Raw genomic sequence first — 26516 nt, 5'->3', positions numbered from 1 at the left:
AAAAAAAGTCATCTCATCCCACAAAAAAAATGAGACCCTAACTAAAGCAATTGCCCAAAAAATTAAAAAAGATTAGCTTTTCTGAAAATGGAGACATAAAAACATGATTGTTTTGCTTTCAAAATTGCTTTTATTGTTTAAATACAAAATATATATAAAAAAGTAGCCAAATTAGCTATCGCCATGTCCATAACAACCTGCTCTAAGAAAATATCACATAACTTACCCTGTCAGGTGAAAACCGTAAAATTAAAAAAAATAAAAACCGTGCCAAAAAATAAATTTTTTGTCACCATAAATCACAAAAAGTGTAATACCAAGCAATCAAAAAGTAGTATGCACCCCAAAATAGAACCAATCAAACTGTCACCCCATACCGCAAAAAACTGGAGCCCCTACATAAGATAATCACCCAAAAAATAAAAATAATATGGCTTTCAGAAAAAGGAGCATTTCAAAAATGCTTTATTATATAAAACTGAAACAAAATAAAAATAAAAGTAGATATATCAGATATTGTCGCCTCCATAAAAATCTGCTCTATAAAAATAGCACATGATCTAACCTGTCAGGTGAACACTAGAGTTGAGCGGACACCTGGATGTTTGGCGGGTTCTCTGAATTGGGACCCGAACTTGACCCTAACTTGACTCTGAACCCGAACTCCATTGAAGTCAACGGGGACCCGAACTTTGGAGCAGTAAAATGGCTCTAAAAAAGTCATGGAAAGGGCTAGAGGGCGGCAAATGGCAGCAAATAGCAGCAAAATTTGGTATAGCCATTATATTGATGACTTGTTGTTCATCTGGTCAGGTGACCATACTGCCATACCACTGTTTGAGGAGTTCCCAAATAACAACACCTTGAACCTGAAATTTACTTAATTTCAATTGTACATCTATTGCGTTTTTGGATTTGACTTCGGAGGGCAATGCTGCCGAGTCCAATGTAGCACCCGCACTTACCGCAAGGAGACGGCGGGTAACAGTACTCTGTTCGCGTCCTCATGTCATCCTGTCCATGTTGTATGCAATATCCCTAGAGGCGAATTCATACGCCACAGACGGAATTGCTCTAGTGACACGGGCTTCAGGGAGGAGCTCAACCTAGCTGCTGAGCGCCTTGTTGCCCGTGGATACAGCAATAGCAGCTTGACACAGGCCGCGATACAAGTCAAATCGAAACCACGGATAGATCTAAACTTTCCAAAAAATAGGGCTAGCAGTTGTTTCAACTCTAACAGTGAGGTCCCTAAGAACAGAGCCCCAGTTTTTTCCATGGGCTACAGTGCAGAATTTTAAAAGGTCTGTCATATAATCAGAAAAAATCTGTCCCTGCTGCGTATGGACGAGCAGTGGTCTGATGTTTTTAGCTCAAACATCAAATGTATTGCTCATCGAGCCCCAACTCTGGGTCAACGTATCAGCCCAGGTTTGTTCATGGATGATCTGCAGACACAGCAGAGCTGGCTACGCTTTAAAGGCAACTACAAGTGCGGACACCATATCTGCACTTGTTGCAAGCACCTTTCTATTGGCCAAACTGTCGTCTCTGTATCTAACCAAAAAACTTTCACCTTGAAACAATATATCAATTGTAACACCAGTTTTGTGGTATACTGCATCACCTGCATGACATGCCGCCTACAGTATATAGGCTGTACCTCTAACAGCCTTAAAACCAGGATTTGCGGACACATTTGCTGACATTCCACATGCCCTGACCCGGAATGTTTCTCCGGTCAGTTCACATTATGCGGCATGTTATGCAGGAGATACCAGTAGTCTTGTGGTGCAGGGAGTGGAACGGGTTAAATTTCCCAAACGTGGAGGTGATCATAGGAGAGTTCTTTTAAATAGAGAATCCTATTGGATCTTTACCATGGGTACTTGTGTACCAACAGGTTTGAATAGTAGGCACGATCTCATATTGCATTATTGACCGTGGTACTTTTTTGTTTCCCTTGAAGATTTTCTTCTTTTTCTTTTTAGCATATGTTTTTATGTGTTAGAGGTGGAGCTATGTGTTAATTGTGTCCACCTGATATGTTTGACCTGCCCCTTATTTAAGGCCAGCGTCTTACACCATTATGTTGTCATGAGTAAGGATCTGAATTTGTCGATCTGAAACGCGTAAACCTGATGTACATGTCCGGATTTTAGCAAGTTTTTCATTAAAGCATTTATATAGTTAATTAGAAGCTGGATTCCCTTTTTCACTTATTTCCACTACCGCTGAGTTCCTGGCAAATTTCCGTGCCTCCACTTCAAACTGGGACCAGGTGAGCCTCGACTTTTGCTTTTTCTTGCAAAATGTAACAGACGACCGTGCTTACTGGTCCACGTATCCGTAGTTATTTGGACCTTGCTACAGATGGCATTGTGCAGTGCACACCTGTTTTTGTCCCCCACTTGGTTGTGCAGGGAAGGGATGGCTCACCTGGAGAAGTAGTGGCTGCTGGGCACGACGTACTGTGGGACAACCACCACCATAAGGCTTTTAAAACTCTTCGTCTCCACCAAACTGAATTACAGCATTTCAAAGGCCAGTAAATTTGAAATGCTGGCATTCGAGGCCATGGATCGCGGGTGGGTAGGGGGGTACTTCCTCTTTCGCTCCAGTGTTTGGGAGATAGAGAGTTTAACGCTTCCATGGGACATTGTGGAGATGCTTGGTGACCCAAGTGGTGGCGTTGCTGGTAGATCCTCTGTTTGCGGGGTGGCAGGTGCCACTGTCACTCCTGAGGTGGATGAAGAGGCCGATACTGCAGCAGAAGAGGAGGCAGGAGGAGCCAGAGACCTTTCTTTGTTTTTGAGGTGTCTATTCCACTGCAGCTCATGCTTTGCACTTAAATGCCTGGTCATGCAGGTTGTGCTCAGGTTGAGAACATTTATGCTTCGCTTCAGACTCTGATTGCACAGCGTGCAAACCACTCGTGTCTTGTCGTCAGCACATTGTCCGAAGAACTGCCACGCCAGGGAACTCCTGGTCGTTCGGGTTCGGCAGGTTCTCCCGAACTTCACAAAAAAGTTTGAGTTCGGGACCCGAACTTGACCCTAACTTGACTCTGAACCCGAACTCCATTGAAGTCAAAGGGGACCCGAACTTTGAAGCACAAAATTGGCCCTAAAAAAGTCATGGAAAGGGCTAGAGGGCTGCAAATGGCAGAAAAATGTGGTTAAGAGCATGGCAAGTGCTGTGCAAACAAATGTTGATAGGGATATGACTTAAAATAACATAAAATACGCAAAAATAAAAAAGTTATAATCTTGATCTAGGAGGACGAGGTCCTTATGGAGTAGGAGGTTGAGGAAGCGGTGGATGTGGCGGTGTAGGTGGAAGAGGTGGTAGAGGAGGAGGAGGTAAACACCACTGGTTTTTGGTTTTGTTTTTAATTTTTAATATTTCTATTTTTTTAATTTAAATTGGGGTACACTCCAAAACATTGGGAAATATAACCTGTGGTAACCCCCTCCAGCCATGGTAAACAAATGTTCAGACAATACACTGGCTGCGGGGCAGGCCAGCACCTCCAAGGCGTAAAGCGCAAGCTCAGGCCATGTGCCCAATTTGGAGATCCAGAAGTTGAAGGGAACAGACCCATCAGTTAGTACTTGTAGGCGTTTGCACACATACTTCTCCACCATGTCGCACGTCCCCGTGATGTCAACAATCCAATTGGATATTTGCGCTATCAACTTTCGATGTTCTTTTCTGTGCTTACCATGTTAATCATTGTAAGTGGAAAATCAGGGTTGCACGCTGGACAGGGAGCGTGAGAAAGGGATACCACATCCAAGGGAAGTCAATAACTGCAATGTGATCGAGCTGAAATGTGGGACAAGTTATTAAAGCAGAAGGATCGAATGAAAGACGAATTTTAGAAATTTCGGGCCCTGTCAACTATGCAGACCAGGGGTTTATTCATGGCAAAACTGTGTCCATGTCAGCCACTAGTTGAACAGATGATTTTCCAAAAATAAGTCCCTGTCACCTATGCAGAGCAGGGGTTTGTATACGGCAAAAATGGTAAAATGTCACCCAACAATGTAACAGACAATTTTTTGAAATTTAGGTCCCTGTCACCTATGCAGAGCAGGGGTTTATTCACGGCAAAAATGGTAAAATGTCACCCAACAATGTAACAGACAAATTAGTGAAATGTATTTCCTTGTCCACTAGGTAGAGCAGGGGTATATCACAGCCAAAAATTGGTGAATGTCACCCAACTATGTAACAGAAAAATTTGTGAAATTTATTAACCTGTCTAATAGGTAGAGCAGGGGTATATCACAGAGAAAAATTGGTGAATTTCACCCGACAATGTAACTGACAAATTAGTGAAATGTATTAACCTGTCGACTAGGTAGAGCAGGGGTATATCACAGCCAAAAATTGGTGAATGTCACCCAACTATGTAACATAAAAATGTGTGAAATTTAATAACTAGGGATGAGCGAACCCGAACTGTATAGTTCGGGTTCGTACCGAATTTTGGGGTGTCCGTGACACGGACCCAAACCCGAACATTTTCGTAAAAGTCTGGGTTCGGTGTTCGGCGCTTTCTTGGCGCTTTTTGAAAGGCTGCAAAGCAGCCAATCAACAAGCGTCATACTACTTGCCCCAAGAGGCCATCACAGCCTTGCCTACTATTGGCATGGCTGTGATTGGCCAGTGCAGCATGTGACCCAGCCTCTATATAAGCTTGGGTCACGTAGCGCTGCACGTCACTCTGCTGATTCAAGCATAGGGAGAGGTTGCAGCTGCGACGTTAGGGCGAGATTAGGCAGATTAACTCCTCCAAAAGACTTCATTCTGTGATCGATCTGCAGCTGTGGATCATTGAAGTGCTAATATCGACTTGCTCACTTTTTTGAGGCTGCCCAGAGCGTTTTTAGATCACTTTTTTCTGGGGTGATCGGCGGCCATTTTGTGGCTTGTGGTGCGCCAGCACAAGCTATCACCAAATGTATTTAACCATCAATAGTGTGGTTATTTTGTGCTATATTCTACATCAGCTGCAGGCTGAGCCTGTGTCACCCAAGTGCATTTAACCATCAATAGTGTGGTTATTTTTTGGCCATATACTACATCAGGGGCAAGTTGAGCGCCTAAAAAATAGACCTGGGTTGAAAAACTATTCCCAGATTTGCCATTCTCAAAATAACTAGTTTCTGCTATATGAGGCCTACTTGAAATCTATCCCAAAAAGGATATCTTACATTGAAGGTGCTGATGGTGTCATTCAGAAAAATTTAACACACACACTACCGTGCAGATACAAGTCTAATTCTGTGATTAAACCTATACCTGTCACACAGCGCAAAAAAAACAGGCCTCACATTTCTATTCAACCAAATCTGTACTGTTTTAGCTGGTCAAGTTATTTGTAGTGATCGTAAAAGCACATTTTTTGTTCTGGGTTGAAAAACTATTCCCAAATTTGCCATTCTCAAAATAACTAGTTTCTGCTATATGAGGCCTATTTGAAATCTATCCCAAAAAGGATATCTTACATTGAAGGTGCTGATAGTGTCATTCAGAAAAATTTAACACACAAACTACCGTGCAGATACAAGTCTAATTCTGTGATTAAACCTATACCTGTCACACAGCGCAAAAAAAAACAGGCCTCACATTTCTATTCAACCAAATCTGTACTGTTTTAGCTGGTCAAGTTATTTGTAGTGACCATAAAAGCCCACTTTTTGTTCTGGGTTGAAAAACTATTCCCAAATTTGCCATTCTCAAAATTGTGGTGAACGGGAACAATGAGGAAAACATCTAATAATGGACGCGGACGTGGACATGGTCGTGGTGGTGTTAGTGGACCCTCTGGTGCTGGGAGAGGACGTGGCCGTTCTGCCACAGCCACACGTCCTAGTGAACCAACTACCTCAGGTCCCAGTAGCCAGCAGAATTTACAGCGATATTTGGTGGGGCCCAATGCCGTTCTAAGGATGGTAAGGCCTGAGCAGGTACAGGCATTAGTCAATTGGGTGGCCGACAGTGGATCCAGCACGTTCACATTATCTCCCACCCAGTCTTCTGCAGAAAGCGCACAGATGGCGCATGAAAACCAAGCCCATCGGTCTGTCACATCACCCCCATGGATATCAGGGAAACTGTCTGAGCCACAAGTTATGCAGCAGTCTCTTATGCTGTTTGAAGACTCTGCTGCCAGGGTTTCCCAAGGGCATCCACCTAGCCCTTCCCCAGGGGTGGAAGAGATAGAATGCACTAACGCACAACCACTTATGTTTCCTGATGATGAGGACATGGGAATACCACCTCAGCACGTCTCTGATGATGACGAAACACAGGTGCCAACTGCTGCGTCTTTCTGCAGTGTGCAGACTGAACAGGAGGTCAGGGGTCAAGACTGGGTGGAAGACGATGCAGGGGGCAGGGGACGATGAGGTCCTAGACCCCACATGGAATGAAGGTCGTGCCACTGACTTTCACAGTTCGGAGGAAGAGGCAGTGGTGAGACCGAGCCAACAGCGTAGCAAAAGAGGGAGCAGTGGGCAAAATCAGAACACCCGCCGCCAAGAGACTCCGCCTGCTACTGACTGCCGCCATCTGGGACCGAGCACCCCAAAGGCAGCTTCAAGGAGTTCCCTGGCATGGCACTTCTTCAAACAATGTGCTGACGACAAGACCCGAGTGGTTTGCACGCTGTGCCATCAGAGCCTGAAGCGAGGCATTAACGTTCTGAACCTTAGCACAACCTGCATGACCAGGCACCTGCATGCAAAGCATGAACTGCAGTGGAGTAAACACCTTAAAAACAAGGAAGTCACTCAGGCTCCCCCTGCTATCTCTTCTGCTGCTGCTGCCGCCGCCTCGGCCTCTTCCTCCGCCTCTGGAGGAACGTTGGCACCTGCCGCCCAGCAAACATGGGATGTACCACCAACACCAACACCTGCGTCACCAAGCATCTCAACCATGTCACACGGCAGTGTTCAGCTCTCCATCTCACAAACATTTGAGAGAAAGCGTAAATTCCCACCTAGCCACCCTCGATCCCTGGCCCTTAATGCCAGCATTTCTAAACTACTGGCCTATGAAATGCTGTCATTTGAAGCTGTGTGTGTCCACCAGCCTAAACAGCTCATGTCGCTTGCTGTCCCACAGTATGCTGTTCCCAGCCACCACTACTTCTCCAAGAGAGCCGTGCCTTCCCTGCACAAACAAGTGTCCGATAAAATCAAGTGTGCACTGCGCAACGCCATCTGTGGCAAGTTCCACCTAACCACAGATACGTGGACCAGTAAGCACGGCCAGGGACGCTATATCTCCTTAACTGCACACTGGGTAAATTTAGTGGCGGCTGGGCCCCAGGCGGAGAGCTGTTTGGCGCACGTCCTTCCGCCGCCAAGGATCGCAGGGCAACATTCTTTGCCTCCTGTCTCCTCCTCCTCCTCCTACTCAGCTTCCTCCTCCTCTTCTTCCACCTGCTCATCCAGTCAGCCACACACCTTCACCACCAACTTCAGCACAGCCCGGGGTAAACGTCAGCAGGCCGTTCTGAAACTCATATGTTTGGGGGACAGGCCCCACACCGCACAGGAGTTGTGGGGGGGTATAGAACAACAGACCGACGAGTGGTTGCTGCCGGTGAGCCTCAAGCCCGGCCTGGTGGTGTGCGATAATGGGCGAAATCTCGTTGCAGCTCTGGGACTAGCCGGTTTGACGCACATCCCTTGCCTGGCGCATGTGCTGAATTTGGTGGTGCAGAAGTTCATTCGCAACTACCCCGACATGTCAGAGCTGCTGCATAAAGTGCGGGCCGTCTGTTCGCGCTTCCGGCGTTCACACCCTGCCGCTGCTCGCCTGTCTGCGCTACAGCGTAACTTCGGCCTTCCCGCTCACCGCCTCATATGCGACGTGCCCACCAGGTGGAACTCCACCTTGCATATGCTGGACAGACTGTGCGAGCAGCAGCAGGCCATAGTGGAGTTTCAGCTGCAGCACGCACGGGTCAGTCGCACTGCGGATCAGACACACTTCACCACCAATGACTGGGCCTCCATGCGAGACCTGTGTGCCCTGTTGCGTTGTTTCGAGTACTCCACCAACATGGCCAGTGGCGATGACGCCGTTATCAGCGTTACAATACCACTTCTATGTCTCCTTGAGAAAACACTTAGGGCGATGATGGAAGAGGAGGTGGCCCAATAGGAAGAGGAGGAAGAGGGGTCATTTTTAGCACTTTCAGGCCAGTCTCTTCGAAGTGACTCAGAGGGAGGTTTTTTGCAACACCAGAGGCCAGGTACAAATGTGGCCAGACAGGGCCCACTACTGGAGGACGAGGAGGACGAGGATGAGGAGGAGGTGGAGGAGGATGAGGATGAAGCATGTTCACAGCGGGATGGCACCCAAAGCAGCTCGGGCCCATCACTGGTGCGTGGCTGGGGGGACACACAGGACGATGACGATACGCCTCCCACAGAGGACAGCTTGTCCTTACCTCTGGGCAGCCTGGCACACATGAGCGACTACATGCTGCAGTGCCTGCGCAACGACAGCAGAGTTGCCCACATTTTAACGTGTGCGGACTACTGGGTTGCCACCCTGCTGGATCCCCGGTACAAAGACAATGTGCCCACCTTACTTCCTACACTGGAGCGTGATAGGAAGATGCGCGAGTACAAGCGCACGTTGGTAGACACGCTACTGAGAGCATTCCCAAATGTCACAGGGGAACCAGTGGAAGCCCAAGGCGAAGGCAGAGGAGGAGCACGAGGTCGCCAACGCAGCTGTGTCACGGCCAGCTCCTCTGAGGGCAGGGTTAGCATGGCAGAGATGTGGAAAAGTTTTGTCACCACGCCACAGCTAACTGCACCACCACCTGATACGGAACGTGTTAAGAGGAGGCAACATTTCACTAACATGGTGGAACAGTACCTGTGCACACCCCTCCACGTACTGACTGATGGTTCGGCCCCATTCAACTTCTGGGTCTCCAAATTGTCCACGTGGCCAGAGCTAGCCTTTTATGCCTTGGAGGTGCTGGCCTGCCCGGCGGCCAGCGTTTTGTCTGAACGTGTATTCAGCACGGCAGGGGGCGTCATTACAGACAAACGCAGCCGCCTGTCTACAGCCAATGTGGACAAGCTGACGTTCATAAAAATGAACCAGGCATGGATCCCACAGGACCTGTCCATCCCTTGTGCAGATTAGATATTAACTACCTCCCCTTAACAATATATGATTCTACTCCAGGGCACTTCCTCATTCAATACTATTTTTATTTTCATTTTACCATTATATTGCGGGGCAACCCAAAGTTGAATGAACCTCTCCTCTGTCTGGGTGCCGGGGCCTAAATGTGTGACAGTCGCCTGTTCCAGTGGTGGGTGACGTAAAGCCTGATTCTCTGCTATGACATGAAGACAGATTCTGTGCTGACATAAGGCCAGATTCTCTGTTACGGGACCTCTCTCCTCTGCCTGGGCCTAAATATGTGACAGTGGCCTGTTCCAGTGGTGGGTGACGTAAAGCCTGATTCTCTGCTATGACATGAAGACAGATTCTGTGCTGACATAAGGCCAGATTCTCTGTTACGGGACCTCTCCTCTGCCTGGGTGCCTGGGCCTAAATATGTGACAGTGGCCTGTTCCAGTGGTGGGTGACGTAAAGCCTGATTCTCTGCTATGACATGAAGACTGATTCTGTGCTGACATAACGCCAGATTCTCTGTTACGGGACCTCTCTCCTCTGTCTGGGTGCCTGGGTGCCTGGGCCTAAATATGTTACAGTGGCCTGTTCCAGTGGTGGGTGACGTGAAGCCTGATTCTCTGCTATGACATGAAGACAGATTCTGTGCTGACATAAGGCCAGATTCTCTGTTACGGGACCTCTCTCCTCTGCCTGGGTGCCTGGGCCTAAATATGTGACAGTGGCCTGTTCCAGTGGTGGGTGACGTGAAGCCTGATTCTCTGCTATGACATGAAGACTGATTCTGTGCTGACATAAGGCCAGATTCTCTGTTAAGGGACCTCTCTCCTCTGCCTGGGTGCCTGGGCCTAAATATGTGACAGTGGCCTGTTCCAGTGGAGGGTGACGTAAAGCCTGATTCTCTGCTATGACATGAAGACTGATTCTGTGCTGACATAAGGCCAGATTCTCTGTTAAGGGACCTCTCTCCTCTGCCTGGGTGCCTGGGCCTAAATATGTGACAGTGGCCTGTTCCAGTGGTGGGTGACGTGACGCCTGATTCTCTGCTATGACATGAAGACTGATTCTGTGCTGACATAAGGCCAGATTCTCTGTTACGGGACCTCTCTCCTCTGCCTTGATGCCTGGGCCTAAATATGTGACAGTGGCCTGTTCCAGTGGTGGGTGACGTGAAGCCTGATTCTCTGCTATGACATGAAGACAGATTCTGTGCAGACATAAGGCCAGATTCTCTGTTACGGGACCTCTCTCCTCTGCCTGGGTGCCTGGGCCTAAATTTGTGACAGTGGCCTGTTCCAGTGGTGGGTGACGTAAAGCCTGATTCTCTGCTATGACATGAAGACTGATTCTGTGCTGACATAAGGCCAGATTCTCTGTTACAGGACCTCTCTCCTCTGCCTGGGTGCCTGGGCCTAAATATGTGACAGTGGCCTGTTCCAGTGGTGGGTGACGTAAAGCCTGATTCTCTGCTATGACATGAAGACTGATTCTGTGCTGACATAAGGCCAGATTCTCTGTTACGGGACCTCTCTCCTCTGCCTGGGTTCCGGGGCCTAAATATGTGACAGTGGCCTGTTCCAGTGGTGGGTGACGTGAAGCCTGATTCTCTGCTATGACATGAAGACTGATTCTGCGCTGACATGAAGCCAGATTCTCTGCTATGGCATGAAGAGACTGATTCTCTGCTGACATGACGCCAGATTCTTTGCTATGGCATGAAGAGACTGATTCTCTGCTGACGTGAAGCCAGATTCTCTGCTATGGGACCTCTGTCCAATTGATATTGGTTCATTTTTATTTTTTTTATAAACATTTGTTTGCAGGGGATTTACCTACATGTTGCTGCCTTTTGCAGCCCTCTAGCTCTTTCCTGGGCTGTTTTACAGCCTTTTTAGTGCCCAAAAGTTCGGGTCCCCATTGACTTCAATGGGGTTCAGGTTCGAGACGAAGTTTGGGTCGGGTTCGGATCCCGAACCCGAACATTTCCGGGAAGTTCGGCCGAACTTCTCGAACCCGAACATCCAGGTGTTCGCTCAACTCTATTAGAGAGCATTCAAAACCTGAATAAAAAATAAATAAATCAGGTTATACTGACTTATACCAGCCACCTTAGGTAAAGGCCTCTTTACACGAGTAGATATTTAATTCAATCGAGCGAGGAATAAGTCATTACTTAAGTCGTTAACATTTGAACGGCAACCATTAAGATTAAGAATGAGCGAATCAACTTCGGATGTAGTAAGACTAGTCTATAGTGGAGATAAGCAAATCAATTCAGAATTTGTCCCAAATATCTTGAGATGGAGAGAGGCCAACATAAGAGTTCATACACATGGCCTTCGGCATTTTTGCAAATTTTGGATCTCGAAAACACGCATACTGGCTGGGGCATTTTTTTTTTTTTTACTCCTTCAAAAGTGTCCTATCCATGTCTGCAAAATGGACTACAATAGGACATGTATTTTTTTGCAGGGCTACAGAAAGGACTTACATGGGTATGTGCATGAACCGTTACACTTCTCTGGAAAATAAATATGCAAACCAGTTTTCCTTTCAAAAGGAAGTAAAACTAAATTTCTCTTAGCTTAATTGCATTGGTTGGGGTCCATGGGGGTACTATTTATCATTATGGAGAATATGTGAATGAGTGTAAACGTTATTGCAGACCAGACACTACTCCTCTCTGATTGTGGGAAAAATGCATGCTAATGTAAGATTTGATAATTTGCATATTTTCCCAGATACAAAAAGAATAATTGCCTTGTCTACAATACTTTTTGTGCATACTTATGCACTCTCCATAAAGAGAAATTATACCTCCCAACCCCCAACCACAGCCTCAAGCTAAGCAAATTCTCTGTTTACCTCTCATAAAAATAAAATAAAAACACACTTTCAACGTTTTGTCAGACAATGAAGACAAAGTTGAACTTTTTTTTTAGATTCCATCCCCAGAATTTGGTTGTGTACCATTGATATTATGTAGTGCAAAAACCATCACTGTTTTCAAAATCTTATGTTATTGTTATTTGCTAGCAATTTTATGGATTGTTTTAGGAATGGTGGTTATGTTCTAGAAAGAATGCTCAGGTGACCTTGGAACCCATGACAAACACACTAGATTAAGTATTTTTGTTACTGTTGTCATAAAAAAAAGAAAAAAATGCAATGTACAGTATATTGAATATATTTAGAATCCCTGCCCTAATGATTCTGATATCAGACCCATATGATCTTGGTATGGGCTACTCAAGGCTCTTAATCCACAAGCAGGGTAGGTGGCATCCACTGCTTGTCCTATTGAAGCTATGTGGAAGGAAATGTTAGAAGGAGAATGCAAATTGATGATGAGGGATGTAGTGGGCAGAGTTTTTGGCCCAGGTAAGGAAATAGTAGGCATTTACATTTCTGGCTGATCTTAAAGCACACAACACTATGGGAACTGTTGTGGATGCTGCTCATCTACACCCAAAACTTAGAGGTTCAAGTTATAAACAATGCTGCTTTACAGCAGGAGCATAGAGAGTGAAGGAAACAGAAAATGATTATAGGTACAATATTATGCTCTATAGAAGATTAGACAAGGGTTATACAATTAATATACAATTAATAGATGGAATGAATAGATGATGCTACGAAACCATTTTTCACTTTCAGTAGAATAGTATAGACAAGATCAGTCTTAGAAAATTTAGAAAAATATGCTATTATTAGGCAATTTTGATTATAAAAGTTAAGTACAAATTCCTCCTTTGCTACATATTCATCTTTACGTGGAGATTATGACCATTAAAAAGTGTATACTATGTAACTATGAATCTTAATCTTAAAATCAATTCTACCTTATAGGGTTGTCCATTCTTGAAACAGTTAAGAATGCTGCCAGATTTGCTGTATAAGAAGAGCACACAATAAGTGTGAAGAGCCACCAGCTTCCCATCACAATCCGCATGGCCACTGAATTTGCCACAGATTCCCCACCTAGAAATAACACAAGCAATATTGTGAATTAAGAATTTAATTCTTTATAAAGACAATATAAATAATTGATCAAATCATTACTCAAAGGTTACTTGTTCCGAATAATGAGAGAGTCATGTTTTTAACAAAGATCAACTCTCATTGGGTTGTAACTATGACCCATAGACATTTGCACTCAATGAAGCATGGAATTAAACATCTGCACCTGAGATGATGGAGACCACAAGGTTATAGGAAAGGTACAGAAAATAAATGTTATTTTATATAATTTATTGGTTTAATACGAACTTTAAGAATTGATGACAATATGAAAAATAAAATGGTAATAAAGGCAACAACGAGAATAATACAGATATTATATCATATTCAGTACTTTTTTTTTAAGCAACAGAAAATCTAAGTTGTGCAAGTAATCTTACCAAGCTATTTGTACAGCATATGGAAAGCAATATACCAAAAACAGGAAATGACTGCAGATAAGGTTACTGAATGCAGCTTTCATTTCTAATATTTTATATAGAAATCTTAAGTCATATCAGTCTGTATTTGTATCTTTTTATATGAGATGTCTATAGCAGTGATACTATTATTGGCTAACAAGAAACATTATATTTGCAATCTTTCAGAGCACAGAGGATCCTCCATGAGGCATGTTTATAAATGAATAAATAAGAGCAAAACACAACATTTAAGGATGCTACAGACATTTGTAGAGGTACAATACGTTATTAAGATAAGGTAGAGCAATAGAAATGATTTTTTGTTACAAATGGATAGGCAATAGGGGTTAAGAATAAAGGCACATTTAAATCCTTAAAAATTATTTTAGGGATTTAGGTCACAAGCTTAGGACAAGGACCTCAAAAGTAGTGTTTTCCGAAATACTACCTGTACAAAGAGCCACACAAGAAAGACAGCGGGAAATTAGGGAGGTTAACAAGTGGCTCAAGAACTGATGCAGGAAGGAGGGGTTTGGGTTCCCGGAGAACTGGGCCGACTTCTCTGTCAGCTACAGGCTCTATCTTAGGGATGGTCTGCACCTCAATTGGGAAGGGGCAGCTGTGTTGGGGGAGAAGATGGCTAGAAGGTTGGAGGAGTGATTAAACTAGGGACTGGGGGGGATGGTAATTACATGATAGGATAGGAAGATAGTGCAGATAGAGATCGGGTGCAAGGTATTGGGACTGGGGGAGGAATGGAAGGAGGGACTAGAACAGTTCAGAAAGAAAGGTGAAGGGTAAAAAATATACCTAAACCTCTTAATTGTATGTATTCTAATGCCAGAAGCCAGACTAATACAACTCGTGAATTGGAATTAGTGATGTGTGAGGAGGACTATGACATAGTGGAAATAACTGAGACATGTCTGGATGATAGCTATGACTGGGCAGTTAATGTACAGGGTTACAGTCTGTTTAGAAAGGATCGCCAAAACCAGAGAGGGGGAGGGGTCTGACTTTATGTAAAGTCCTGTCTAAAGCCCACAGTCTGAGAAGGTATAAGTGAGGGACATGAACATATGGAGTCACTGTGGGTAGAAATTCATGGAGGCAAAAACAATAATAAAATACTAATAGGAGTTTATTATAAACCACCTAATATACCAGAGTCCACAGAAAATCTGCTACTAAACGAGATAGATGAGTCGGCATATCATAATTAGGTCGTTATTATGGGGGACTTCAACTATTCAGATATAGACTGGGAAACTGAAACTTGTATATCTCATAAAGGAAACAGGTTCTTGGCAATAACCAAAGACAATTACCTTTTCCAACTGGTTCAGGCTCCAACTAGAGGGACAGCAATAGATGACTTAGTATTAACCAATAGACCTGACAGAACAACAGATGTGCAGGTTGGGGGACACCTGGGAAATAGTGACCATAAAGTAATAACCTTCCAATTGTCATTTAAAAGAGTGTTTCTTCAGGGAGAAACAAAAATACCAAACTTCAAAAAAGCAAAATTTAGCCAACTAAGAGAGGCCATAGGCCTAACTAACTGGGACAAAGTCCTCAAAAATAAAAATACAGCCACAAAACGGGATATTTTTAAAAACATCCTAAAATCTAATTGTGAGAGGTACATACCTTAAGGGAATAAAGGGTTAAGGAACAACAACAACAAAAAAACAACGTGGATAAATAGAACTGCAAAGAAAGCAGTAAATGACAAAAATAAAGCATTTAAATAACTAAAACAGGAGGGTAGCGAGGAAGCACTGAAAAACTATAAAGAAAAAAAAATTAACATGTAAAAAATAAATAAAAGCAGCCAAACTAGAGACCGAGAGAGATTGCCAAAGAGAGCAAAATTAACCCTAAAATGTCCTTCAATTATATAAATGGTAAAAAGTATAAATCTGAACGTGTCAGCCCTCTACAGAGTAATGAGGGGGGGAGGGTTGCAAAGAGCGATGAGGAGAAAGCAAAGCTATTAAATATTTTTTTCTCCACTATATTCACTGAGGAATTCAGATGAATTGCAGAATGTAAAGGTAAATAGAGATGGCCTTGCAGTTCCCCCGGCAATCGTTTTGTGGCAAAATCTGCTAGTTCACGGTTCGCCGAACAGGAGAACATATGGCAATGACCGCTGGCGCCATATTCTTTGCATTGTGCAGAACTTTGACCCATGACACATCCATCAGGTGGGACAGGACAGCCAATTGAGACGTTTCAGCATATGGACACAAACCCTACCCTATAAATAAACCCAATCTGGCAGCCATTTTACATTCTGTTTTTTGCCAGTGTAAGGAGGTTGCTCTGTGGAGAAGGGACAGACTGTTAGGAACACCAAACGCTAGAAAATAGGGCCACAAAATTACTCTTAAGGACTGGTATATGTGTGCTATCGATAGATGTGACATACAGAGGGGTGTGATACAGATGGAGCAGGGTTAGCACTCCAGCTCTTAACTCAAATTTCTTAACTCATCGTGTTATCTTGAGACAAAAGCAATTGAAGGTGTTTGCTTAGATTAGATAACACAACTCAGAAATCTCTGAAAACAGGAGTGTTAACTCTATTCCATCCGTATACTTATAATATACTGTCTAACATAGAAAGTATATTATAGTGCATTTGTATTGCGCAGCAGTTGTGTGCGGTTCTACTGAGATACCACAGCTAGATAGAGGGACAAACGCTATTGGTATAACTAATTGCAACTGGTGTGATATACCTGTTGCCCCAAAAAAAAAATCAGATTGAGGGGTGTGATATACCTATAATATACCTTCTAACATAGAAAGTAAATTATAGTGCATTTGTATTGTGCAGCAGTTGTGTGTGGTTCTGCTGAGATACCGCAGCTAGATAGAGGGACAAAAGCTATTCGAATAACTAATTGCAATTGGTGTGATAAACCAGTTTGCCCCCAAAAAATAATCTGATTAAGGGGTGTGATATACCTATAATATACCTTCTAACATAGAAAGTATATTATAGTGCATTTGTATTGTGCAGCAGTTGTGTGTGGTTCTGCTGAGATACCATAGCTAGATAGAGGGACAAATGCTATTGGAATAAGTAATTGAAACTGGTGTGATATACTTCGTACCCCCAAAAAATTATAGAGGGGTGTGATATGCCTATAATATACCTTCTAACATAGAAAGTATATTATAGTGCATTTGCAATGTGTAGCAGTTGTGTGCGGTTCTGATGAGATACCGCAGCTATATAGAGGGACAAACGCTATTTGCATAACTAATTGCAACTGGTGTGATATACCTGTTGCCCCCAAAAAAACTGATTAAGGGGTGTGATATACCTACTTCCACAAAATACTGATTGAGGGGTGTGATACACCAGCTTACACCAAATATAGATTGAGGCCTGCGATACACCAGCTTCCACCAAATATTGATTAAGAGGTTTGATATACCATCTTCCAGCAAATACTCGTTATTGGGTTCTATATACAGTACCTGTTTCCACAAAATACTGTTAGAGGGGATTGATATACCAGTTTACACCAAATATTGATTGAGGCCTGCGATACCATCACCTTCCACCAAATATTGATTAAGGGGTTTGATTTACCAGCTTCCAGCAAATACTCATTATTGGGTTCTATATACCTGTTTCCACAAAATACTGATACAGGGTATTGACATACCTGCTTCCACCAAATATTGATTGAGGCCTACAATAAACCAGATTCCCACAATTATTGATTAAGGGGTTTGATTTGCCAGCTTCCAGCAAATACTCATTATTGGGTTCTATATGCCTGTTTCCACAAAATACTGTTAGAGGGGATTGATATACCGGCTTCCACCAAATATAGATTGAGGCCTGTAAAACACCAGCTTTCCACAAATATTGACTAAGGGGATTAATTTACCGGCTTCCAGCAAATGCTCATTATTGGGTTCTATATATCTATTTCCACAAAATACTGATAGAGGGGATTGATATACCGGCTTCCAACAAATATTGATTGAGGCCTGCAATACACCAGCTTCCCACAAATATTGATTAAGGGGTTTGATTTACCAGCTTCCAGCAAATACTCATTATTGGGTTCTATATACCTGTTTCCACAAAATACTGATAGAGGGGATTGATATACCGGCTTCCACCAAATATTGATTGAGGCCTGTAATACACCGGCTTCCAACAAATATTGACTAAGGGCATTGATTTACCGGCTTCCAGCAAATACTCATTATTGGTTCGTTGAGTGGCTCACTCAGCCTTCTGCTTCTGCGCCTTCCTCATCCTCTGAGGTATTATTTTCCCACCCATTCTCATACCTTACCGATGCGCAGCCATTCTTGGCATCGGATGACGAAGAGGAGGTAGCAACCACCGCTACCCAGCAGTCTGACAACAGTACCCAAATCAGCTTAAGGAGGGTGGTCCCCGCTGTTGCTGCCTACTCCAAGATCTCTAATGTCAGTAGTGGTAAAGGTGACACATGTCAATGGACGTCACATGGGTGCCCACAAGAGAGGAAGAGGAGGGGAGTTCAGAGGGAGAGATGGAACAGTAGATAGAGAGGACAAGGAGGAGAAGCAAGCAGAACTTGCAGTGCACAGGAGGCAAAAAGCAGACTTTAAATGTATCTGGAGCGAGCCATCGACCATGCATGGTCACATCTGGCACTCCCAGGACGGTGGCACATGGCTCCGCAGTGTGGGCTTTTATTAACATGTCAGCTGATAACAATAGTGTTGCCATCTGCAGCCTGTGCTGTCAACATGTAAGTCGCGGTAAGCCCAACACTCACCTAGGGCCGACCACCTTAAGAAGGCACCTGGCCTCCCATCACCGAGCCCAGTGGAAGCAACACCGTCAGAACCAATAAAGCCACACTATCGGCGCTCCACATCCTGCCTCTTCTCCTTCTCCTCTCTCCTCCCATTTGTCCTCCACTCAACCTTTCACCGTGCCGTCGTCGCGATCATCTGGCAAAAGGCATGCTACTGTGGCCCAAATGTTCGAAAGTAAAAAGCTGATGACGTCGGATCACCCTCTTGCCCAACGGCTGACCGCCGGCTTGTCAGAACTGCTAGCCCGCCAACTACTGCCATATACACTAGTGGACTCGGTGGCCTTTAGAAAATTTGTGGCCATTGGCACACCGCAATGGAAGGTCCCCGGAAGGAAATATTTCTCTCACAAGGGCATCCCAGAGCTTTATGGCCATGTTCAGCGGCAAGTGAATGTATCTCTAGCACACAGTGTCGGTGCCAAGATACATCTGACCAAAGATGCAAACACAGGCAGGTCTAGCAAACACAGGCAGGGAAGGCACACAACATTTACTGCCCACTTGGTGAACCTTCTGATGGCTGTCAAGCATGCAACCCGAGGCGCCCGTGTGGATTTGGTGTTACCGCCACAAATTGCATGCAGGCCTGCCTCTTCTTCTCCTCTTCCTACTCCATCGCCCATCTTCTTCTCCTTTTCCATTGCTACCGCCTCTACCGCTGCATTCCTAAGCTCCCCAGAACCTATTCGACGTGCCAGTTGAGATGTTGCCACGCTGTGCTGCGGCTGTTGTGCCTGGAAGCCAAGAGCCACACCGATCCTGCACTCCTTTCAGCTCTGCGGTCACAGGCCAATGAGTGGCTAACCCCACTCAATTTCACAGTTGGTAAAGTGGTGTGCGACAACGGTGCCAATCTGCTGAGCGCACTGAAACAGGGCAAATTTACACACGTGCCATGCATGGCACACGTCCTGAACTTAGTCGTGCAGCAATTCATTGCCAAATACCCCGGGTCCAGGACATATTGCGGCAAGGCCAGGAAAATCTCTGTCCATTTTAGAAGATCTTACAAGGCCATGGCTCGACTTGCTGACGGTCAGCGGCGACATGATTTGCCGGTCAGACGACTGATTTGTGACTGCTCCACTCGCTGGACCTCCATCTTGTATATGCTTGATAGGCTGCTCCAGCAGAATTGTGCCGTTAATGACTACCTGTATGAACTCTGTGGCAGGACAGGTTCTGGGGAGCTTGTTTTTTTTTTCACCGTGCCAGTGGCTGCTCATGAGCGACACATGCAGACTTCTGCGGCCATTTGATGAGATCACCAAACTGGTCAGTCGCAGCCAGGGTGCCATCAGTGACATCGTACCTTACGTCTTCTTTCTGGTGCGTGCATTGCGTCGTGTCATTGATCAAGCCGTCGAGGAGCAGGAGCAGGAAGATGAGGAAGTCGCAATGCTGAATGAATTCCCAGGGGGCCTACTCCATCTGAGACAAGTCAGCAGGAGTCTGAAGAGGAGTCAGAGGAGGATGGTGCCTGTGGGGAGGAGGAGGAGCAAGAAGAGCAGGCATTAAACTTTTATGGGATCCCTGGTGTTGTCCGTGGATGTGGGGAGGAGACCGAGGACGACATTCTCTTGGGCGATGAGCAGGAGCCAGGGCGCTTAACCGCTTCGAATTTAGTGCAAATGGGGGCCTTCATGCTCCAGTGTTTAAAGAGGGACCCCTGTATAAAAAGCATAAATGGCAAGGACCTGTACTGGGTGTCAACATACAAACACAAAATGGCAGACATGTTAGCATCATCAGAGAGGGCTGTCAGAATGCAGCATTTCTAGGCCTTGTTTCGAGCGATACTGCATTCTGCTGTTACGGGTGCTGGCAGTGGAATTTCCACCCACAGAGAAACAGTTACGGGTACCAATCCTACAGCGCCTGCAAGAAGAGGGCAGTTTAAAGATGTGTTGGTCTCTTCGGATATGAGATCATTCTTGCAGCCAACCCATCGACAGCCGCCCTCCAGATCCAGCCTCAGGGAACGCTTAGACCAACAGGTGTCCGACTACATTGGGTTAACGGCCGATGTGGACGCTCTGAGAAGCGAGGAACCCCTTGACTACTGGGTGTGCACGCTTGGCCTGTGGCCAGAGCTGGTACAATTTACTATGAAACTCTTGGCTTGCCTCTTCTCGAGTGTCCTGTCCTAAAGGACGTTCAGCGCAGCAGGGGGGATCGTGACCCATCAGCGCACTCGCCTAGATCACGACATTGTGGACTACCTCACATTTCTAAAAATGAATGATTCATGGGTCTCGAAGGAATTCAACATCTGTGACGACCATGTCTAATATACCCCGAGCCTCATAATCACTTATTCTTTTCTGTACATTGAATGAATAACTTTTGGGGCTTGTACTCCACTGGCTGAAGTAAAATTGTTATCCAATGACCGTCTAATATACCTCCAGCCACATAATCACTTGATGTTTTCTTTAGGGTGAATGCCAAATGTTTGGGGCCTGTACTCCAATGGCCTGCAGTAAAATGTATATTCAATGACCGCCTAATATACCTCCAGCCACATAATTACTTGATGTTTTTTGTGGGGTGAATGAATAATTTTTTGGGCCTGTAGTCCACTGGCCTGCAGTACAATTTATATAGATTGAGGCCTAACATACTCCAGCTACATAATCACTTGATCTTTTCTATATGGTGAATGCCACATTTTTGGGGCCTGCAATCTAACTGGCCAACAGTAAAATTGTTATACGCCTAATGTACCCCCAGCCACATTATCAATTTATCAATTGTTCTTTTCTGTACGGTGAATGAATAATTTTTTGGGCCTGTAGTCCACTGGCCTGCAGTAAAATTGATATCCATTGATCCAGCCACATAATCACTTGATGTTTTCTGTACGGTGAATGCCTAATGTTTGGGCCTGTACTCCAGTGGTCTAGAAAAAACTTATCTAGGCTCCAGCAGGGCACATTTTTGATAGTTTCCCTTTAAGACGCATAAAAATGGGGAATTTTTGCCATTGATGTCCCCTCTGTTATGTCACTGTCCATGTTGTGGGACAATTTGTGCACTTCTAGTAAGTATTTGGTGGCTGCAAATATGACCTGAAGGTTTTTCAGGTTCTCCTGCCATTAAAGTGAATGGGGCCCGCTGCGAACTTGCGGTTCGCAAACATTTGATCGTGTTCGCGAATCTTCCCGGCCGATGTTCGTCTATCACTAAAAGTAAATTCTCCGTTAAAAGTGCCCTGTCTGACCCAGGAAGAAGTACAGAATTGTCTTAAAAAGGTTAAGACAAATCACCAGGACCAGACTGCATACACCCCTGTATCCTAAGAGAATTAAGTAATGTCGGTCATGGTAAATGAGGGAAGGGAAGCAAACCAAATACAACAAAAGCAACAAAACACCAGGCTAGGCCCCAAAGCTAGGGAACAGGGAAAGGTCACCACCACAATCCCTGAGCCTTTCCCTGACTGCTGACAACATGAGCAAATCCTTTAAGTGGAAGTGCTTATGCGCTGGAACCTAAGCCTAGCTGAAATTGAAGCAAACCCTCATCTAGGGAGCTGGAGATAAGACAACCGGTCCCTAGCGCCAGGTGCAGGAACCAGCATCTTCCTGAGACCTAGCCAGAACACACAACAAAAGGGAAGGAGTAGGACTTAGCTTAAGACGGACGGGGAGCAGGAGATCCACCAAACAACAGCTCAGAACTCCAGAAGCAAATATAAATCGCAAGGGCTATTGTAAGAGGTAGGTATAAATAGCACCACTAAATAGCTAATGAGCAGAACCTCTGGGGAGGTGGGATCCTGCCCAAAACCACAACAAAGAGAATGAGAACAATCTGTCAGACTCATGTGTAGCAAGTCTGTCAGATCTTCTCAGGCCTCTCACAGGGCAGGGCGTGACAATGTCATAGCCAGACCCTTATTTCTGATATATAAGGACTCTATACTGACAGGGAGTGTTCCACAGTATTGGTGCATAGCAAATGTGGTGCCAATTTTCAAAAAGGGTCCAAAAACAGAGCCCGGAAACTATAGGCCGGTAAGTTTCACATCTGTTGTGGGTAAACAGTTTGAAGGTTTTCTAAGAGATGCTATCTTGGAGGATCTCAATGAAAATAAGCAAATAATGCCATATCAGCATGGTTTTATGAGGAATAGGTCATGTGAAACTAATTTAATCAGTTTTTATGACGATGTAAGTTCTAGACTCGACAGCAACAAATTAATGGATGTCGTATATCTGGAATTTTCAAAAGCATTTGACACTGTACTGCATAAAAGGTTAGTATATAAAATGAGAATGCTCGGACTGGGAGAAAATGTCTGTATGTGGGTGAGTAACTGGCTCAGTGACAGAGGGTGGTTATTAATGTTACACACTGAGATTGGGTGACTGTCACTAGTGGAGTACCTCAGGGGTCAGTATTTGGCCCTATTCTCTTTAATATATTTATTAATGATCTTGTAGAAGGCTTGCACAGTAAAATATCAATTTTTGCAGATGACACTAAACTGTGTAAAGTAATTAACACAGAAGAGGACAGTATACTGCTATAGAGGGATCTGGATAGATTGGAGGCTTGGGCAGATACTGTAAGTGGAGGTTTAACACTGACAAATGTAAGGTTATGCACATGGGAAGGCAGCAATAATGCAAGTCACCCATACATACTAAATGGTAAAGAACTGGGTAACACTGACATGAAAAAGGACCTAGAAATTTTAGTAAACAGCAAACTAAGCTGTAGAAACCAGTGACAGGCAGCTGCTGCAAAGGCCAATAAGATAATGGGTTGCATCAAAATGGGCATAGATGCCCGTCATGAGAACATAGTCCTACCACTTTACAAATCACTGGTCAGACCACGCATGGAGTACTGTGTACAGTTCTGGGCTCCTGTGAACAAGGCAAACATAGCAGAGCTGGAGACAGTTCAGAGAATGGCAAATACAATAATAACTGTAATGGGGGACTAAAGTACCCTGAAAGATTATCAAAATTAGGGTTATTCACTTTAGAAAAAATATGCCTGAGGGGAGATCTAATAACTATGTATAAATAAACCAGGCGTCAGTACAGGGATCTCTCCCATCATCTATTTATCCCCAGAACTGTGACTGTGATGAGGGGACATCCTCTGCGTCTGGAGGAAAGAAGGTTTGTACACAGACATAGAAGAGGATTCTTTACGGAAAGAACAGTGAGGCTATGGAGCTCTCTGCCTGAGGATGTGGTGATCATGAGTTCACTAAAAGAGTTCAAGAGGGGCCTGGATGTACTTCTGGAATGTAATAATATTACAGGCTATAGTTACTAGAGAGGGTTGATTCAGGGAGTTATTCTGATTGCCTGATTGGAGTCTAGAAGGAATTTTTTCCCCTTAAGTGGGGAAAATTGGCTTAAACCTCACAGGTTTTTTTTTTTTGCCTTCCTCTGAATCAACTTGCAGGATAACAGACTGAACTGGATAGACAGATGTCTTTTTTCGGCCTTATAAACTGTTACTATGTTACTATGTAAATGCCCAGATGAGCAGCAGATTGTCAGGAAGGAAGTGTCCTTCCAGACAGTCTGCTGCTTGCTCAATGGAAGTGAAGGACTGCATTTGCATGCAACATCCACTTCCAAAGTATGACAATGAACAGTCTCAATTGCGATCGCTCATCCTCATACATTTCTGGGCAGCAGATCACTGTTTGGACAGAATGACCTGTTGCATGGAAATGATAATTTCGGTGCCTGCACGAATGACAGGACCACTTCATAAATCAGCTTTTCGATCGTTCATCGGGTGATCTGCTACATCTTCAGATGGGCAGATTGTCTGGAACAAGTTTTTGAAGGAACATTTGTTCCCGATAATCTGCCCAATAATCTGCCCATGTAAATCCACCTTAAGGGTGGCCATACACATTAAATAGCTATTGGCCAAACAATTGTTTGGCCAAAATCTATATCTCCTGACTACCTACTGGTTCTTCATACATATACAATAGACATCAGCAAATCTATATATTTGAATCAAAATTCGAGCAAGATTTTAATATTTTTTTTATTTAGGTAGAATTTTTCTAGAAGTGGAGAGAAAGTCATGTAGAAGGACCAGTGTGATGTCATGATCATGGTGGTGATGTCAATGAGATGAGTATAATTTTTTTAACCCCTGATTAACCCTTGAAAGGCTGAATATGAGTCATAGATGCCATGATGAGCATTGAACACGGCATCTGAGGGGTTAAATGACGGGGGGTGGGCAAACACCATGCCCCATAATTGCTCCATTTGTGCCAAAGTAATCTGTAACTAATCGAAATTCTTGTTGAAGTTTGGCTAAGCAGCCAAATAAAAAAAAAATTCTAAACTTCAATCATCTCTAATTGGAATGTTGCTAGTTTTTGAATTCCCCAATTTTTCTCTTCCTGTCGTCCTTAAAATTATTTTTTAGGCTTATTGCACACAAACGCTTATGTGCGCTCCATGGCCGTATTGTGGACCGCATTTGCGGATCCGCAATACACGGGCACCGTTCCGTGTGCATTTCGCATCACGGATGCGGACCCATTCACTTCAATGGGTCCTTAAATCCAGAGATGTGGAATGGTGCGGAACGGAAGCAAGGAATGGAACCCTACGGAAGCACTACGGAGTGCTTCTGTGGGGTTTCATCCCGTACTTCCGTTCCGCAAAAAGATAAAACATGTCCTATCTATTTGAGGAATGGCTTGACTTGCTGTGGCTGCCCCACGGTGGGTGTTCATGCATTGTGGCCCGCAATTTGCGGGCCGCAGCACGGCCACGGGGCGCACACGTTCGTGTGCAAGAGGCCTTAAAAGGGTTGTCTAGTATTGACAGCATTTTTTCTATAATATTCTCTCCCCTCCAGCACTGTGAAGGAAAATATACTTACCTGCTAACCTTCTACTCAGTTCTGGTCCCATGAGTCCCTGACTGACTTTACTTCAGTATGTTGCTTACATGAAAATGTCTAGCGCAGACAGGGTCACATGAGCTATTGCATGACTGGTTTGACTGGTTTCACAGGGAATGTGCCCCTTGGGAGCTTGTCACTAGAGATGAGCAAATCGAAGCTGACGAAGTGAAATTCAATCCGAATTTCAGGAATTATTCAATTTGCACGAATCAAATTTTTTTCTAAAATGGCTGCTGCACGTTAGGACAAGAAGCAAGGAACTCAGGGAACGAGGGATCACCCACAATGCCATGCATGCAGCCAATTAGCAGCCAGCCAGCCCTGTGATGTCACAGCCCTATAAATAGCCTCAGCCATTTTGGATGCAGGCTTTTTCCAGTGTATTTAGTGCAGTGAGAGACATTAGCAGGTGCTAGGGACAGTGTAAGGAAAGACTTAAAAACTTATATTTTGTTCAATAGAAGTTCAGGGAAAGAGCATTAAAAGTGTAGGGAAAGGATAGGGAGGAATTATTCCACAGTATTGAAGCAGAACATGGTTCAATAGGGGTGTTTACAGCCTGGTTAATAGGAACAATCCTATTACACTTTGCTGCACTTACTACGGATCCAAATTGCCATTATACTGGGGCTCATTTCAGGTTTACAATACCTCTGCTACTCCACCAAACTGTTCTTGTTATTGGGGTCTTATTAGTCCTTATGCAGTGCAGTTATATACATCTTCAAAAGCTTTTTTTTTGTTGTGTATTAGTGAGGGAAAAAAGGGGCTTATTAGCCATTGTGTGTTGAAGTGAGAAAATGACAGCCCTTTTTGGCGTGTATTAGTGCCAAAAAAAATAAAAAATTTGCCATTCATGGCCGCAGTTATATGTTCTAAAGTATTTTTTGGGCATGTATTAGTGGGGAAAAAGATAAAGGGCTTTTTAGACATTGTGTGGTGAAGTGAGAAAATTAAAGCCCTTTTTGGCATGTATTAGTGGCAAAAAAAAAACGTTATTTGCCATTCATGGCCGCAGTTATCTGTTCCATAGCCTTTTTTTGGCGTGTATTAGTGGGGGAAAAGAAAAAGGGCTTATTAGCCGTTGTGTGGTGAAGTGGGAAAATTACAGCCCTTTTCGGCGTGTATTAGTGGCAAAAAAAGTATTATT

General features: G+C 44.3%; 1 protein-coding gene across 1 annotated transcript in view; it reads right to left on the bottom strand.

Annotated features, from left to right (window-relative positions):
- GRID1 (glutamate ionotropic receptor delta type subunit 1) overlaps positions 1-26516 on the bottom strand; it is a 1665856-nt gene that overhangs the window by 234159 nt on the left and 1405181 nt on the right. Inside the window, exon 12 of the mRNA XM_040434606.1 lies at positions 13026-13164. Within this exon, the coding sequence (XP_040290540.1) occupies positions 13026-13164 (139 nt within the window). The remainder of the gene's footprint in view (positions 1-13025; positions 13165-26516) is intronic.

This window comes from Bufo bufo, chromosome 6 (assembly GCF_905171765.1).
Source record: "Bufo bufo chromosome 6, aBufBuf1.1, whole genome shotgun sequence".
NCBI lineage: Eukaryota > Metazoa > Chordata > Amphibia > Anura > Bufonidae > Bufo > Bufo bufo.
The sequence above is the reverse complement of the archived record's forward strand: the minus strand, read 5'-3'. Positions and strand labels throughout refer to the sequence as shown.